This window comes from Eutrema salsugineum, unplaced genomic scaffold, assembly GCF_000478725.1.
Source record: "Eutrema salsugineum unplaced genomic scaffold, Eutsalg1_0 scaffold_2, whole genome shotgun sequence".
NCBI lineage: Eukaryota > Viridiplantae > Streptophyta > Magnoliopsida > Brassicales > Brassicaceae > Eutrema > Eutrema salsugineum.
The window spans coordinates 15,990,410-16,007,608 of record NW_006256829.1 but is presented as its reverse complement, the minus strand read 5'-3'; the positions used below and the strand labels follow the sequence as shown (position 1 = coordinate 16,007,608).

Genomic DNA, 17,199 nt, shown 5'->3' with positions numbered 1-17,199 from the left:
CTGTTTTTGAATCGCCTTTAGAATCGCCATCCGTTTTTCCCTTGAACAATTCTCGTGTTATGCATTTACCTGGATCAAAGTCTTTCTCATTCGGACCATTCTTCCTTTATCATTCCTTTATTTAATTGTTTCTGCTTTAAATTTAAATTTATGAGAAAAAAAAAACAAGAACACAATTACATCATAATTCCTCATTAATTACTAAGTCTACAACAATGGAAAACGAAAATGACAAATAACCCAAAATAGCAAACGTGATTAAGATGAAAAAAGGTGAATGATTGATTAGTTGCCAAAATATTTATATAAAACATTCTATGTTTAATTCAGTCACATCATTTGGAAAAAAATAATCACTGATCAGTTAATCATGAATTCAATCACATAGCACATTGACAAAATTAACCACTAATTTGTATAACCCAAAATAGCAAACGTGATTAAGATGAAAAAAGGTGAATGATTGATTAGTTGCCAAAATATTTAGATAAAATACTATGTTAAAAAAAATTAAACAAAGAATTTTATATAAACATATAGTTTTATATAAAAAATAATATGTTTAATTTAGTCACAGCATATGGAAAAAATTAACCACTGATCAGTTAATCATGAATTCAATCACATAGCACATTGACAACATTAACCACTAATTACTCTGTCAATATTCAATCACATAGCAAATTGAAAAATTGAACCACTAAACACTTAATCAACCCCAACAATTAATCAAATAGCAAATGGAAACAATTAACCATCAACGACTCAATCAAAATTCAATCACTTACCTAAAATGAAAAAATTAACCACTAATCACTTGATCAAAAAACTTTATAAAAAGAACCAAGTGACGTCGCTTTTGCAGTTGTGTAGGGCTCATCTTTCTTTTTTCTTTTTTTTTTTTTTGAACATTTGGTTCATCTTTCTTCTTCTTACCGAGTTTCGACAAAGAGAAGTAGAGAACGAACGATGACTATGTGATGTTGTGATTGTGACACCGAATTCGCAAATTTGTGGGTTAGGATTTTTGATTTGTGGGTTTTGAAGAGAATCTTGAATTAGAAGCACTCATTCTTCAATCGTGTTCTCGACTCGAGGGACAGAGACGAGGTAAGATCATCGATAAACTTCTCAAAACCACTGCTTCTTCAATTTTCCTCGTTAAATTTCGATTTAGACATTGATTTAGAGTTTAAAAGACCGACATTGGCGTTTGAAAACTATTCGAATCTCTCTTTTCTAAGTTAATCGAAACTCTGTATATGACTGCTTTTTAGTTTTATGTTTTCTATTCACATTAGTTTTAGAGTTCTCAATTTGCAAATTTTCAATTATTGATTCTTCGACTTGGGTGTTCTGTCCCGTCTTGAAAATGTGAGTTCTTTGTTCTGTTTGGCTGTATCCTCTATTATCATTGATCTTTGAATTCAGTTTCACAGATATCTAAATGATGATGTGTTGCTAACTACTAAGACCCAAAACCTCCAAGAAGGGTTTCAACCATGGGAAAGGAGAAATCTGTTTCTGGAAACACAACACCGCTCCATGGTCGCCCTGTAACTCGTGCCATTGTGTCTGCTCTGCGTGCTTCCTCTAAAATGATTACATCCTCAGAAGTGGCTGCTACAACAACACAGATCAATCAGGGTCTGGTTCTCAGATCAAAAAACAGTAAAAGAACAGCCTTGGATGAGAAGAAAGCCAATGCACATAAGAAGCAAGCTGTTCTTAAGGATATCACAAATGTTAATTCTTACACAAGTTGCTTCAATGCAGCTAAAATTCAGGTTGTTACATGGACAATGCTGCTTCTTAAATTGACAGGAAGTATGCTTTTTGTTTTTGTTTGGGGCTGAGAATTCGGTTTTTGTTTTTTCCATTTTAGGTGGAGAATATCAAGCAGAAAAAGAAGGAAAGGGCAAGTTCTTCCATGGTGGAATCATCTTCTGCTACTTCAGAAGTCACATATGAAAAGGTAGAAGTTTGGTCAAAATCAACAGGAAGTTCCACTGTGGCAAGTATCCCGAAATTCGTTGACATTGATTCAGATGATAAGGATCATCTACTCTGTTGCCTTTATGCACCTGAAATCTATAACAACCTGCGTGTTGCTGAGGTAACAACCCCATTGAATTTTTGATATCTTAGGACAATCCATTCGGATTTTTCCTAACGACTGGTCTATTACATAGCTTAAACGCAGACCATTTCCTGATTTTATGGAGAGAACACAAAGAGATGTGACTCAAACAATGCGGGGAATTCTGGTTGATTGGCTTGTAGAGGTTAGTGTTAGATCCATTTGTTTTCTTGTTGCTTAACTTTTGGAGTCTTTTAATCTACTTCTTACAAGTCAACATTTTCAGGTCGCAGAGGAATACACACTTGTGCCTGACACTCTTTACCTAACAGTATATCTCATAGATTGGTATCTACATGGAAACTACATGGAAAGACAAAGACTTCAACTGCTCGGCATCACTTGTATGCTCATTGCTTCGTAAGTTCCTTATCACCAAATTGACAATCTCTTCCCATATATCAAACAGTGCTTGTCACAAAAGCAGCATCTAAAAGAGTTTGGTTGTAATCTTGAATCTTCTTAAAGAAAGTATGAGGAGATCTGTGCACCACGCATTGAAGAGTTCTGTTTCATCTCGGATAACGCTTACACAGGAGATCAGGTCCTAGAAATGGAGAGCCTAGTAGTCAAGCATTCTAGCTTTCAAATTTACGCTCCCACTCCAAAAACATTCCTCAGGTAATCTCACTAGACAAAGTGAAAATGGTTCATATGTTGTTGTTTGTGGTCTACAGTGATTCCAAGTTTCCATTTTTTGCAGGAGATTTCTTCGAGCAGCTCAAGCTTCTCACCCGGTAATTTGCTTCTCCCCTTCTTTTTTTTTATCCCTACAAATCTTTCTATGCTCATCAAACATTTTAGCAGAAAGATTGAAACTTTTTTGGTATATTGAATATCTGCAGAACCCAAGTCAAGAAATGGAGTTTCTGGCGAATTATCTCACGGAACTGACGTTATTAGACTATCAATTCTTGAAGTTCCTTCCTTCGATTATCGCTGCTTCGGCCATTTTTCTTGCCAACTGGACAATGAACCAATTTAGCCACCCTTGGGTCTGTTCTCTTCTTCGTAAACACACAGATCGCCTCTGTTCTCTTCCACGAATTTTGAATCTTGAATAAATCTCACTCTTTTTTTTTTTGGTTTGGTGTCCAGAATCCAACTCTTGAGCATTACACAATGTACAAAGCCTCCGATCTCAAAGCATCTGTTCAGGCCTTGCAAGATCTGCAGCTTAACACCAAAGGATGCCTCTTAAATTCTATACGCATGAAATATAGACAAGAGAAGGTAAAACAAAGTTAAATCTCAGTTTGGTACGGTTTGGTTTACTCGATCGTATAATGTAACAGCTTTTTTTTTTTTGGGCTACTTGCGTTTTACAGTTCAAATGTGTGGCGGTCTACACTTCTCCGAAGCTACATGACAAGCTATTCTGAAAAGGTTAAAGCCTAAAGCGAGCGGTTCATCTCTTAACCGATGTTACTTTTCTGATGGTCCGCTTCGTCCTCATTCGTTTGTTACTCTGTCTAATAAAAACGGAAATTATTTTTCCACGGTCTCATACTTAGTAACCGGGTTACTTAGGAGTCGGTTTACTCGGGATTAGTGTAGACTTGTTTGGTTCTTCCAAACCTGATTTGTTCTTCCAAACCTGATTTGTTCTGATCGGTGATACGAGATTATTTCATTTGTTATTTTTCTTTCAACAGGCAATTTTCCGCTACAAATTATTTTGTTCTTCCTTATACATTTAGTTAATTAACAGCTACCAAAGATTTTAGAGAAACATATTAATTGGTTTAAAAGTTTAACCACTCATGACAAAGAGACAGAGATATGCATTGTTTATCACTTCAGAACATAATATTCCACCATGTCCTAGCTTCAAAACAGTTCCGACATACCAAAGTACATATTCGGTTTCAAGTACTTTAGTGGTATCAAATGGTTTCACCGTTTTATTCTTATGGAAAGATCTTTCTCAAAAGGAAAAATATTTGCTAACGAGAATAATGGTTTTGAGCGACGAAACTGATCGATGATATGTTTGAACAAAAACAACAATCAAGATAACGAAGTTGCTTCAGGGAAATTTTTTAAAAGAGTTTCGAGTTACCTTAAGCTCTGTGATACTCGTGAAGAATAGTTATCAGCCAAGTCAATGACCAAATTCACATAATCAACAGTGCAATATTATACAGCTCAGACTATGGAGACATGATCGGAAAGCTTTGCCAGTAGATCACATTAAGCTTATGCTTATTAAGAACTACAAACTATCTTGCCTCCGGAGTCTGAACCTTTACAGATTTTATGTGCAGGCATCTATTAAACGCCACCGTTTTCAGCTTTTAAAAACTTATGAATAGAATTTTTTTTTTTTTCGTCTGAAACTTCATTGAAGTGAGATAAAAGGAACCATAGTCATGAGAACATTACATAAAACGAGTATCCACTCTAAGGGAAGAGTGTTTGAGATACTCAAAAAATTAAAAACCTTGGTGAATCAAATGATGTAACCACGAAGGTCCTCCTATAGCGAGGTATGATTGGAATCTCCCGTCACGAGTCACGCTCTTAGAGATTTCCCTAGCCACTCGATTTGCTCCTATCGTTTCAAGTTCAAAGGAACATACGGAGAAAAAACCTTGAAGATGTTTGATGTAATCCGTATAAGCCCGATATCTCGGCCATCTCGATGGATCAGAGATTGCATCCACAACCGCATGGAGGTCTGAGACAATCGTTACCTCTGAGATGTGCAGATCCCTTAAGCTTTGCATAGCCCATATCAAGACTCTGAATTCAGCTACCATCCTACAAGCAGAGGGGGTAAAGGCTTCTCTTGCATGGTATTTGATTGTTCCTTGATGGTCACGCAGGGTCCAGGAACCACCACTATGAAGCTTATCATTGCGCCAATTTGCATTGAGGTTGCATTTAAACAAACCTATCAGAGGCGGTTGCCAATGGGAATTGACAGGACCTGAGCAACGCCTGTTACGATCCTCTTCATTTGCCTTCATATTCAGCTTGTCCCATAAGCTCGCATCTTCTATAGCATTACGAACTATCAAGTTCAAAGATTCCTGTTTACTGGCAAATAGAATGGAGTTCCTATTCTTCCAAATGGCCCATAGGATCCATGGAGTCTGCGTTCTCATCTGCGCTGCTACTGTAGTGTCTTCCATATAATCCAGCACAAAGGAGAGATTGCTTTCAAGGTTATCTGAAAAACATGAGGTAGGGGAGGGGGTGCCAGCCAAACATGAATGTTTTGAGCCATGGGACATGTAAAAAGAACATGATTTATCGACTCTACATCCTGTTGGCACATTTTACATGTAGCATTCACTGGTATGCCCCGAGTATTGAGGCGTGAAGCCACAGCCAAAGCACCTGCAACTGATCGCCAAAGGAAAACTCTAATCTTGGGGATGGTTTTCACTTTCCAACATCGGTTCATCAAGTCAAGCTTTCGTTGTTCTTGTTGAGATCGTACCGGCTCAGCAATTGTTGGGTGATTTGCTGCCAACCAATATCCACTCCGTACAGAATATGCTCCACTCTTTGAATATGCCCATATAAACCGGTCACTGGAGTTGCTGATGGTAAGCTTCAAAACTCGTTCTGCATCCATCGGAGGGAATAGATCTCTCACAGTGTTTTCTCGCCATCGACCTTCCGGTGATATTAGAGAGTTAACCTTTAATTCCAGATCGTAGAAGATTTGCTTGTTAACTGGCCTTCGGGGATGTTCGTCCATTATCCATTTGTCCATCCAGACTTTCGTATTATTCCCATTGCCAATAGATTTTAGGAGGCCTGTCTTAAGAAGTTCCCTGCCAAACAAGATGCTTCGCCAGGCATATGACGGCCTATATCCCTTCCCACAGTCGAGGAACTCTTTAGTCGAAAAGTATCGACCTTTATAGAGTCTGGAAATCAAGCTGTCAGGGTTGTTCATGATTCTCCATGCCTGTTTGGCTAGGAGAGCCTGGTTAAAAGTCTCTATATCTCGGAAATCCAGACCTCCATTCTGTTTCGATCTGCACAATGTCTTCCACGCTACCCAGTGTATTTTATTCTTCTTCTCACACGCATTCCACCAGAAGCTTGACATCGCACTAGTGATTTTCCGGCAGTGGTGTTTGGTCAGTCGAAAACATGACATAGCGTAGACAGGAAGTGCCATCGCTACTGATTTGAGCAAGATCTCTTTGCCTCCCAAAGACAGAGTCTTAGAATACCAGCTGCCGAGTCGTTTATTCAACTTGTCCCCAATGAAGGCCAGCAATTGTTGCTTAGAGCCACTCAAGCACTCGGGCAACCCCAGGTAAGTACCCGCCCCTCCTTTATCAATATTCAACAGATTAGAGATAAGTCTTCGAGATATAGGGTCGATTTCCAGCCCAAAGGTAATTGAGGATTTCTGAAAATTGATGACTTGACCAGAAGAGTCTCCATAAAGCTTCAGGCATCGCAAGAATTCAGAGCATTCTCTCAAAGAAGCACGGCATAAAAACAAACTGTCGTCAGCAAAGAGGAGATGCTGAATCGGAGGACATTTAGAAGAAAGCCTCATGCCCGAAATTCTGCCCTCTTGCTCAGCTTTATCCATTACATGAACCAGAGCCTCAGCGCATAGTATGAAAAGAAAAGGAGACAAAGGGTCACCCTGTCTGAGTCCTCTTGCAGGCCGAATAGATCCATGTTCCTGTCCATTCAGGAGAACTGTATATGACACCGATGTCACACATGTCATAACCCAGGATCTCCATTTGTCATTGAAACCCATTCTCTTAAAAAGCTCATCGAGAAAACCCCATTCCACCCTATCGTACGCCTTGGACATATCTGTCTTAATAGCTAAGAAGTCCTTTTTGCAGTGAGGATTTGTATGTAGGCCGTGGACCATCTCATGAGCTATAAGGAGATTGTCCGAGATAAGTCTTCCTGAGACAAAAGCACCCTGTGTCGGGGAGACAATCTTCGGAAGAAATCGTTTCAGGCGAGCACATAAAATGCTAGAAATTATCTTATATGTGACTGAACACAAGCTAATGGGGCGTAGATCCGTCATAGCATTCGCATTTGGCTTCTTTGGGATGAGAGCAATCTGCGTAAAGTTCCAGCCTTGAGGTAAGCAACCTGATTCGAAAAATAGCTTAACCTCTATTGCGACATGAGGGCCTGTAATATCCCAGAAGTGTTGGAAGAATTTGCCCGTCATTCCGTCGGCTCCAGGAGCACTGTCACTTTTAATACTCTTCGCTGCACGTTGAATTTCCGCATCGGTAACTGGTTTAACAAGCTCTCGATTCATATGCTGTGATATCCTTGCTGGAAAACCCTCCAACAGCTCCGCAAGGTCAGTGGGATTGGAGGATTTAAACAAAGTAGAGAAGTATTCAACAGCTATATTTCCTTTCTCTGCTTCCGAGAATCTGTCGACACCATTCACATCTTGTAGTGCTGCGATATTATTGCGCATTCTTCGCGTTTTAACTTTCCCATGAAAGAAGCTTGTATTCTTATCACCCGCAAGTAACCAGCGCTCCTTGCTCTTTTGTCTCCAATACACTTCCTCCTCTTTAATGGCCTTTAGTAATTCCAGTTTGATGTTCGCCATCTTTTGAAAATCTGGAGAAGTGCTCGCCGATTCTTTATCCAGTTCCTCACTTAATCTCTGCATATTAAGCTTGGAGTTCGAGTTTGATGAGCGCTTCCATTTGGCTAGATCTTTCCGACAGTTTGCAATTCTGTCCATGACCTTTGTCGAATCCATGACGCAGGTTAGCTTCCCAACTCTTTTTAACGATCTCCTTTGTCTCCGGTTTTTCACACCATCTTCTGTCAAAACAAAACCTCCCTTTTCGCTTGACCACTTCAGAGGCTATCTTCGTCAATAATTGAACTTTAATAAACAAAAAAGGACTTAAAAAAAAATTGTTACGACAAACTCTCACGAAGACTTGAACAAAATTGCAGTGTTAAAGAAACTTTTAAGAACCAATCTATCTTTTTTTTTTTTTTGTGGTTCATCCAAGTTAAAATTCTTTTAAGAGTGTCAATTAGAACTTATATCCAATTTGATGTCATGGGATTGGTTATGATCATATTCATTATAGAGAAAGAGTACTAACATGTGTTTTAGAGGTTTTTAATTTAGTACATATAATTAGATATAGTATTTTTATTAAGAGAATATTACCATTAGGTATACTTTTAAAAAGTCTAATTGCCAAAAAAGGCACTTTCTGAAAATGGGGTACTTATCTTATTTTTGGACTTTTTTATCCTTTATTTTATTTTATCCTCTTTACCTTATCTATGTTATTTTTTGAGCATTTTACCTTCTCTTTACCTTATCTCTAGAAATATGGTCCGCTATGCCACCGTTATAATAAATCATTTAATTTTGAATTTTTTTAAATCGCCATTCTTCTGCTAAAAACATCAGAGTTAATGGCTGAAAAGCCATAAATGAGAAAAAGAAATCTACCCTGCCACATTTGAGTCTGGGTGCCATAAGGCATGTGATATTCCAAAAATACCCTTAATGAAAAGGGGATATGGCATTGCTGACTTTTTTTTTTAATTTTGAAAATCGAAAAAATTGAGAAATGGAAATTATAAAATTCTAATACCAAAACCGAATCTGCTTCTCTCAATTTCTGGGTTAACATCTTGAACCGAAACCCGAAATCAAAAATCTTCCCCCAGAAATCGTCCGATCGAATCTCGAATCCGTCTTCGTTTATTATCGCTCGGCGCGGTGCGCCGGCCTTCTCTGAACCCGTGGTGTTCGCCAAATCTCGTTGCAGAACCGTCATTTCGTAATAAAGTAAACTTTTTCTAGAGTTTGGGGATTAGGGTTTAGTAATCGATTTGTCAATTCCGGTCGTTTTAGGTTGCACATTGGATAGTAGAGTAGCGTATATATGTCGATTTAGTCTTCTGAGTGTTAAAAATTAACTTGTTGCCGTTGAATCGAGCTGAATCGTAGGTTTGTATAGTGAATCAGTGAGATATGGGACAACTGGTACAATTAGGTTAACTGAATGGATAGGGACAACTGGTACAATTGGGTTAACTGAATGGAAAGGGACAACTGGTACAATTGGGGTAACTGAATGTAACGGGAAAACCAGTACAATTCGGGTAACTGAATGGAATGGGCTAACTGGTACAATTGGGTTAACTAAATGGAATGGGACAACTGGTACAATTGGGATAACTGAGTTGAACTGGGTTAACTGAAAGGAATGGGACAACTGGGACAATTGGGACAATTAGGACCCGGAATGTATTGGGATAACTGGTACAATTGGGATAACTGATTGAGATATGTGGGACAACTGGTACAATTGGTACAACTGTGAGAAAATACGAAATATTGTTATTCGTTAATGACTTAGTTTTTTTGGTTTTGTGAACAGAAGAGGATGAGCGGCCACACAAACATACATTTTGAGTATGGAGGATGTTATTATAAGGAAGGAGAGGAGTTTAAATGGATATCAAGAAGCTCCATCTATGCTATATCATTTAAAACCTCTTTGGATGAGGTTACATATTCGATGGTTGTATGTGGTATATGCAAGAAGATTGGGGTAAACGATAGTAAGAAGAAGCTCAAGTTAAGCTACATTCCGTTGGTAGCTAAGCCACTGAATGAGTCATGTATTGTTGATGATGGTGATGTGTATGTCTATCTAACAACTGTGGATAAAGAGGGACTTAGATCTGTGTTGCATGTGGAGATAATGGAAGATTTGGAAAGAGATAAGATTCAGAAGCTAGAAACAAGCGATATTATGCTTGAAATCGAGGAACCAGAGAAAGAACAGGACGAACTTACTATTGTGGCTGTACCTGAGACTCAGAAACAGATAGTGATTGATGATGTTGTTTCACAACCGGATGATCATGAACATGTAGAGCCTGCAGAATATGGTATGGATGAGCATGATCACGTAGAGCCTCCTGGGGCTTTAGAACCGACTCAGTTTGTTCTTGAATGGGAAGATGGTGCTGGTTTTGAGAAGAATCAAGAATTTCGATCGAAAGAGACGTTGCGAGTATTGGTTGACAGAGCTTAGCATAAGAGATGTTTTGAGGTCAAAACAGTGAAGTCTGATCCTGGGCGACTCATTCTTAAATGCCGTCAAGCGAAACATGGTTGTTCATGGTATGTACATGCTGTAAGAATGAAGAATTCAACTTACTTCAGCCTTAGAGTATACAGGAAAATGCATAGTTGCTCTCGGGTCCTTACCAGCACAATTGAGAATAAAAGAAAAGGCACTCCACAAGTTGTAGCAGATGTTTTGCGTGCTTCGTATCCAGGTGTAGTGGACACACCGGCTCCTAGAAGTATTGTGAAGGTTGTTCAAAATGAAGCTCATGTGAATGTGTCCTACTCTACTGCCTTGAGAGGAAAAAAACTCGCGATAAGTCAAGTGAGGGGTAGTCCGGAAGAAAGCTTTCAAAGATTGCATTCTTATATGTATGTGTTGAAGCTGGTGAATCCTGGTACAGTGGCGAACGTGAAAGTGGATGGTAATAATAAGTTCAAGTATCTTTTTGTTGCTTTGGGTGCCAGCATAGAAGGCTTTAGTTCAATGAGGAAAGTCATAGTCGTGGATGCGACTTTTCTTAAGAATGTTTATGGTGGTATGCTAGTATTTGCCACGGCTCAGGATCCTAATCATCACCATTACCCCATTGCAATGGGTGTAATTGATAGTGAGAAAGACTCTAGTTGGAGGTGGTTTTTAGAAATGCTCAAAACTGTTATACCAGATAATCCTGAGATTGTTTTTATGAGTGACAGACACACAAGCATAGCGAAGGCAGTGCAGGAGGTGTACCCTCAGTCTCAGCATGGATTTTGTGTGTGGCACTTGTCTCGTAATGTGAGGGTTAAAGCAGCCAATGGTTGGAAGAATTTGTGTTCTAAAAAATTCATTGAGTGCGCTCATAAGTACACCGAAAGTGAGTTTCTAATTGCATACACCGAATTTGGTAGAATGTTTCCCAAAGCTGCGGAGTACTTAGAGAATGGTCTTCCTCTTGAAAAATGGGCACGGTGGAATTTTAAAGGAGACAAGTACAACTTGGACACAAGCAATGCATGTGAATCAATGAGCAACGTCTTCAAGAAGGCGAGAAAGTATGCACTATTGCCTTTGATTGATGCGTATGTTGAGAAAGTGTCTGAATAGTTCAACATGTATAGGAATAACATAGCTGGTGCATCATATTCGAAGAAACTGGTGCCGTTTGTGGAAAACGAATTGCATAAACAATGTGCAATTGCGACCAAATTAGATGTGATTGAGCTAAATCTACCCGGGCTTGAATACAGTGTAGTTGGAGTTGATGGGAAGAGCTATCTGGTTAATTTGGATACAAAAAGCTGTGGGTGTCGCATGTTTGATATTGATAAGATTTCATGTGTTCATGCAATAGCCGCAACCATTGCAATGATGCGGACGTCCTCAAGAAGAAGAGACTTACACATTTTCGATTTATGCTCGAGATACTACTTGATTGATATTTGGGCTATGGCTTACCACAGAACCATCTATATGGTGCCGCATCATTCTACTTGGATTATTCCTGAGGAGGTTGCTAATTTAGTTGTTTACCCACTAGACTACACCAACTAGGACAACTAGGGCAACTAAGACAAGTAGGTACAAAGTGGTCAATTGGTACAATTAGGACAACTAGGACAACTACGACAAATAGGGCAACTAGGACAACTAGGACAACAGTTGACAACAAGGACAACAATGACAAATAGGGCAACTAGGACAACTAGGACAACTAGGACAAATAGGGCAACTTAGACAACTAGGACAATTATGATAACCAGGACAAACTAATTTCTTTAAATTACTAAACACTAAACAAATACAGCCTTATACCTTAACTACTGTATTCTCAACGACTACGCTTGGAAAATAAAATAAACTTATTATTTTCTGAAAATAAGATAAACCATTTGTGTTTTTAATGAAATAACCCTTATGGTATAAGGCATTCTTTGACAATAGTTTCAATCTTATAAGAGGCTAAACGTAAAAATATGGGAAATATAAAAGGATGGTCGTGAAACCCTTGGGGCAGGTATAAAATGTTCAAGGGTTGAAGGGACAACTAAAAAAACGGAATTCTTGATAAAGGACAACTGAAAAAACTTAAAAATCAACCAGAGGACAACTATGACAATTTTGGGACAACCGGACAACTAGGTACAACTATGATGTCACCAAAAAATGCACGTGTGACAATGGCGGCTGAGGATAATATTATATGTTATTTTTTCTTTTTGGTTGTCGTTTACCGTTTTCTCTTTCATAGAAAAGGGTCAAAGGGTTCTTCTCCTATTATTCACTTTCCCATTTTTTCCTCTAAATAGGTTTTTTAGAGTTTCCACCGCATCATGGATAAATATCAGAAAGCCCTCGCGAAATTGGCTGAAAAGAAGAATGATGGCTCTTCTTCTGTCTTGCCTAAGAAGGATTACGGGATGACCACTAGATGGGGACCCGAAATCAATGGAGTCAGGACCATTCTGCCATGCCTTGTACAAAAGGGAATGCCAAAGGTTTGTTATTGCGGCTTAGCTCCAATTGGGTGTTTAACTGACAACTCCGCGCTGGTCAGGGGCCGAAAATATTACGGTTGCTTCTACGGCTGTTGTGGGCCAAAAAATTTCCCAGAAGTAAGTCAATTGGGTGTTAATTTCGATTTATAAATTGAATATCATCTGAATTTTTCCGGGTTTTCAGGTTCCCAGTTGTGGCTTCAAGAAATGGTGGGATGTCGCAATACTTGAAGAGATTGAAATGCTCAATGATACTCAAGAAGCCATGCGGACTTTGTTTGACACCGTTTTCTCCAAGTTAAACCAGTTGGAGTCAAAGGTGGCATCCCTTGAGGAAGCTATAAAAAAGAGTTAAGGATGAAGAAGATGAGCTTTTCAGTTTCTTATTTACCTTTTTTCCCCATGTTATGTTGCTACTCTCCTTTGTTTTATTTTGAACTATTTCTCCTAAATAAAACTACGCAGTTGTACCAGTTGTCCTGAAAAAGCAACTGAAGTTGTACTAGTTTTTTTTAATAAATGAAGGAAATTGTACCAGTTGTCCTAATATATCGCATTAAGTTGTACCAGTTGTCCTAATAAAACAGAAAACATAAGGTTGTACCACAAAGAAAAACACATAATCTTAAACATAATCAAGACATTCTACTTCTTGGCTTTCTTGTTTTTTTTCCCGCAGGAGGATGCTTCTGGTGGTGCTGCGCGTGTTGAGGCGGATGCAGGTGGTGGTGCAGTTGATGGCCAAACATCCCAATACATGAACTCAACTTCCTCCGATGTGTCAACCAGCTTAACCTTGTAACGGTTGTTCGCCACAATTGCTCTCACTATCCCTTGATGCCAGACATCACGCTGCAACACCTCCACACGATCCAATAAAGAGTACGACGAGTTTAGGGTAGGACGTGATGCACCTGGTTGATGGGAGCCACCTGCGGGTGGATGAGAGGAGACTGGTGAGGACGCGGGTGGTGGTTGACGGGTGCCAACTGGTGAAGATGCGGATGGTGCAGAGGATTGGTGAAAGACTAACTGCTCAAGCGTCGCCACTCTTTTTTCCAACAGACCAATAGTAGCCCTCAGCTCCAACAATGATGTCGACTCAGGTGCTGGTACTTGAGGAATGTCGGCTCTGATTCCACCCCGATGTTGAATGTCTAACTCATACAAAGATCTCCAGAAGATCTTCTTCTTCTTCACCGTGAGATGATGCATCCATTCCTCAACACCTACATCAATGAGTCATATCCCATCATCATAGCCAGGATCTAATATCCGACTCAATAGTTTTTCTTCACCCGAGTCTGCAGGCTTCAAGATGCTATGAATGTCCTGGCACCAAAAAAAAAACAAATTAGTGACAAACCAAAAAAAAGAAACATAGTTGTACCAGTTGTCCTAATTGTCCCACAACCAATAATCTTTAATATTGCATAGTTGTACCAGTTGTCCTAATTGTCCCACGACCAATAATCTTTAATATTGCATAGTTGTACTAGTTGTCCTAATTGTCCCACGACCAATAATCTTTAATATTGCATAGTTGTACCAGTTGTCCTAATACCACTACCAACAAGTCAAACATAGTTGTACCCTATTGTCCGATAACCAAACCCATCAAATACTAACTTTTGCACTTGTTCCAATTGCTGAGTTTATATCATCCAATGGAAATGCCTTTCATGCATACATCGGTGAACTTGTGCTTGCACATCCTCGGACAGTCTTTCTCTGCAGGTATGGCTTCTCGAAATTTGCGGCCAAGGCTAGGAATACACTCAAAAGCAAGTATCTACACAAAAAGTCAAAAAATTAAACCCTAAATTATGTAAATAAATTAACTTCTATAAACTATTGAATGAGAATTACCTGTAGAGGAAGAATGAAACAGACAAGGGACATTCTGCTTTTTTGTCTTTCATGCTGTCACTAAACTTTGCCATCACACGCCGAATCTCCTTCATCATGTCATCGAATGTGTAACGCCCCCAAGGAAATGATTTACACACATTCAAATCACTGACAACTCTGAGCAAGAACGGATCAATGTTACCATCAGTCTTGTATTTCGCCTTCACTACCTTGCATAAAAACCAGAGGAGGGCCATTTTCTTCCTGTCCACAGAGGACTCCTTCATTTCATTTAATTTTTCTTCCACCTCCCCAATCTTGATTTTATCCGCCCTACCAAAGTGCTTCTTAACAAACTTTGTGTTCCCCAAATTGTTGTAGTCAGCCGGGTAATCACGACAGTCAAGTCCACTCAAAAGTGCATGCTCTCCCAGAGAATATCTTATCGGAACTCCGTTAACAACAAACCAGCACTCACTAAGCCTATCAGTATGAGCAGTGTGAAGGAGAAGCATCCACAACCCTTGAATCATGTGGTTGGGCTCCTTGAACATGTGAAAAATATGCTTAAATTGAGGATGCGCTCTGAACCATGCTTTCTCCTCATCAAGCTTATCAATCTTGTCCACAACAGCTCTAACTGAGCGCCTTGTCAATATCCTACAACCCTGGCTGTACTCGGTTGGACCGAAGTAAAGCTTCTCAGGCACCATCGGTTGACTACCATCATCGGCATCCTGAGATAAAAACAAGAAACACAATCATATGAGATTTAGTTGTCCCAGTTATCCCAGTTGTCCAAATGCCAAACATAATTCGTGCAAATAGTTATCCTAGTTGTCCTAGTTGTCCGAGTTGTCCTAGTTGTCCAACGACCAAACATAATTTCATCAAACACAGTTATCCCAGTTGTTCCAGTTGTCCAAATGCCAAACATAATTTCGTGAAAATAGTTGTCCTAGTTGTCCAACGACCAAACATAATTTCATCAGACACAGTTATCCCAGTTGTCCCAGTTGTCCAAATGCCAAACGTAATTTCATCAGACACAGTTATCCTAGTTGTCCCAGTTGTCCAAATGCCAAACATAATTTCGTTCAAATAGTTATCCTAGTTGTCCTAGTTGTCCAACGACCAAACTTAATTTTGTTTATAGTATACTTACCTCTAAATCTTCATCTGCCTCTTCGCCATCCTCTTCTTCCGCTGCATTTTCTTCCTCTTCATTTCTTTCCTCTTCATTTCCTTCCTCTCCTTCTCCCTCGTCGTCTTTCTCGGGTGTCCCCCCTCCCTCTTCGTTTGCTTCTTTCTCGGATTCCTCTTCTCCACTATCTTTCTTGGATTGCTCATCCTCGACTTCCTCTTCTCCTGTTTCCTTCTCGGATTCCTCTTCCTCGGCTTCTTTCTCTGATTTCTCTTCCTCGCCTTCTCTTCCTAAAGCCTCATCCTCAGATACATCTCCCTCGCCTTCTTTCTGGGATTCTACCACACCCTCTTCCTCGGCTACTGTATCCGCTAAACCCTCTTTCTCAGGTTCTTCACGAGATTTCAACCGCTCCTTTGGTTGATCCGTCGCACCCTCGTCCATGGGTGTTGGTGCGGTTTCAGGGGCTTCTTTGGTGGTTTCCGTACCGGCTGGGTCTGCTTCCATCAATGATTCTTCTTCACCCCGAGTTTCTTCATGGGTTGTTTCTTCATCATTCGCTGGAGGGTTTGGTGTTATCCCGGGGTCTTTATCTTTCATATCTGCTTCTTCGCTGCGCTTGGGTACAGATTCGTTCGAATCATATACCACGCCCTTTAGTTGAATTTTAGCCATGGAGTTAGGGTGGATTTAGGGTTTGTCTTGATGAAGTTCGAAGGCTAAATTGTAATAAATAGTACGGGCAGTTGAAGAAGGGGAAGTTAAAGAAGGAGCAGTTACAAAATCGAGTGTCGTTTCAAGGGGGAAGTTGCAGAATTTTCGGAAGAGAGAAGGAAGTGGAGATAGCCGTTCGGGGAAGATGAAGAGAGAAAGGAGGAGTTTGATTTGAGCTCGGTTTTAAGTTTATCAAATTTGTTTGGTTTTCAAAATTAAATCTACTCGGTTCGGTTTTGTTTACCCAATTTTCGGTTTAACAATTTCAATTTTTTTATTTTCTGATTTTAAATTGAATAAGTTTTTTTTTAAAGAAATTCCATTTTTTAGAATATTCGAGTCAGGTATAATACGGGTGGGTTTTACATAGTATTTTCGTGATTATAGAGACACTAGGTGTTTAGCCTGCGACTTGCGCGGGCCGAAAAGTTTCATTAAAACCTAAAATAAAATTTTATGGCATAAATCAAAAATAGTTAGATCAAGAATTTGATACATACAAAATTAAAATAAAGCTAATCTATGAAAGTAATCATTGTCTAACATTAAAAACTTTAAAATCAATACTAATAAGTGTATGAAATCAATAAACATAAATTAAAATAAGATTAATATAAATTATTCATCTTTTTCTCTTTTTATCCTTTAATTTTTTTTCTCTATCATTTTCTTCTTTCTTTCTTTTTTTGTTTTTTTGTTTTTTTTTCTTCTTTATTTTCTATGTCTTTTTTTTTACTTTTTATTCTGCTGGTTTTTCTTTTTGACGTCTCTTCTCTTCTCTAC

The 17,199-nt window shown here is 39.1% G+C and overlaps 3 protein-coding genes across 4 annotated transcripts; 2 read left to right on the top strand and 1 right to left on the bottom strand.

Annotated features, from left to right (window-relative positions):
• The first annotated feature begins 918 nt into the window (after positions 1–918).
• On the top strand, positions 919–3,801 carry LOC18018949 (cyclin-A2-4). Of its 2 annotated transcripts, none has more exons than XM_006402072.2 (10): positions 919–1,110; positions 1,440–1,787; positions 1,886–2,116; positions 2,193–2,285; positions 2,367–2,500; positions 2,609–2,761; positions 2,844–2,877; positions 2,986–3,135; positions 3,239–3,373; positions 3,469–3,801. In XM_006402072.2, the coding sequence occupies exons 2-10, from the start codon at positions 1,503–1,505 to the stop codon at positions 3,520–3,522; spliced, it is 1,269 nt and encodes a 422-aa protein (XP_006402135.1). In that variant the 5' UTR covers positions 919–1,110; positions 1,440–1,502; the 3' UTR covers positions 3,523–3,801. The 2 variants fall into 2 exon arrangements, with proteins under 2 accessions (XP_006402135.1, XP_024011941.1); XM_024156173.1 differs by having other exon boundaries at positions 957–1,110; positions 1,432–1,787.
• Positions 3,802–4,575: 774 nt separating this feature from the next.
• Positions 4,576–7,874, bottom strand: LOC112086588. Its single transcript, XM_024155556.1, has 2 exons — positions 5,429–7,874; positions 4,576–5,315 (listed from the first exon to the last, which is right to left on the bottom strand). The coding sequence occupies exons 1-2, from the start codon at positions 7,872–7,874 to the stop codon at positions 4,576–4,578; spliced, it is 3,186 nt and encodes a 1,061-aa protein (XP_024011324.1).
• Positions 7,875–10,299: 2,425 nt separating this feature from the next.
• On the top strand, positions 10,300–11,316 carry LOC112086586 (protein FAR1-RELATED SEQUENCE 4-like). Its single transcript, XM_024155555.1, has one exon. The coding sequence runs from the start codon at positions 10,300–10,302 to the stop codon at positions 11,314–11,316; it is 1,017 nt and encodes a 338-aa protein (XP_024011323.1).
• The last annotated feature ends 5,883 nt before the right edge of the window (positions 11,317–17,199 follow it).

Bases quoted from the DNA above. Each gene is read 5' to 3' on its own strand.
- LOC112086586 (XM_024155555.1), top strand. From the start codon at position 10,300: ATGAAGAATTCAACTTACTTCAGCCTTAGAGTATACAGGAAAATGCAT.
- LOC18018949 (XM_006402072.2), top strand. From the start codon at position 1,503: ATGGGAAAGGAGAAATCTGTTTCTGGAAACACAACACCGCTCCATGGT. The intron at 2,286-2,366 runs GTTAGTGTTAGA...CAACATTTTCAG, and splicing joins TGGTTGATTGGCTTGTAGAG to GTCGCAGAGGAATACACACT. The intron at 3,374-3,468 runs GTAAAACAAAGT...TGCGTTTTACAG, and splicing joins TGAAATATAGACAAGAGAAG to TTCAAATGTGTGGCGGTCTA.
- LOC112086588 (XM_024155556.1), bottom strand. From the start codon at position 7,874: ATGGATTCGACAAAGGTCATGGACAGAATTGCAAACTGTCGGAAAGAT. The intron at 5,316-5,428 runs GTAAAATGTGCC...CATGTTTTTCAG, and splicing joins CATACCAGTGAATGCTACAT to ATAACCTTGAAAGCAATCTC.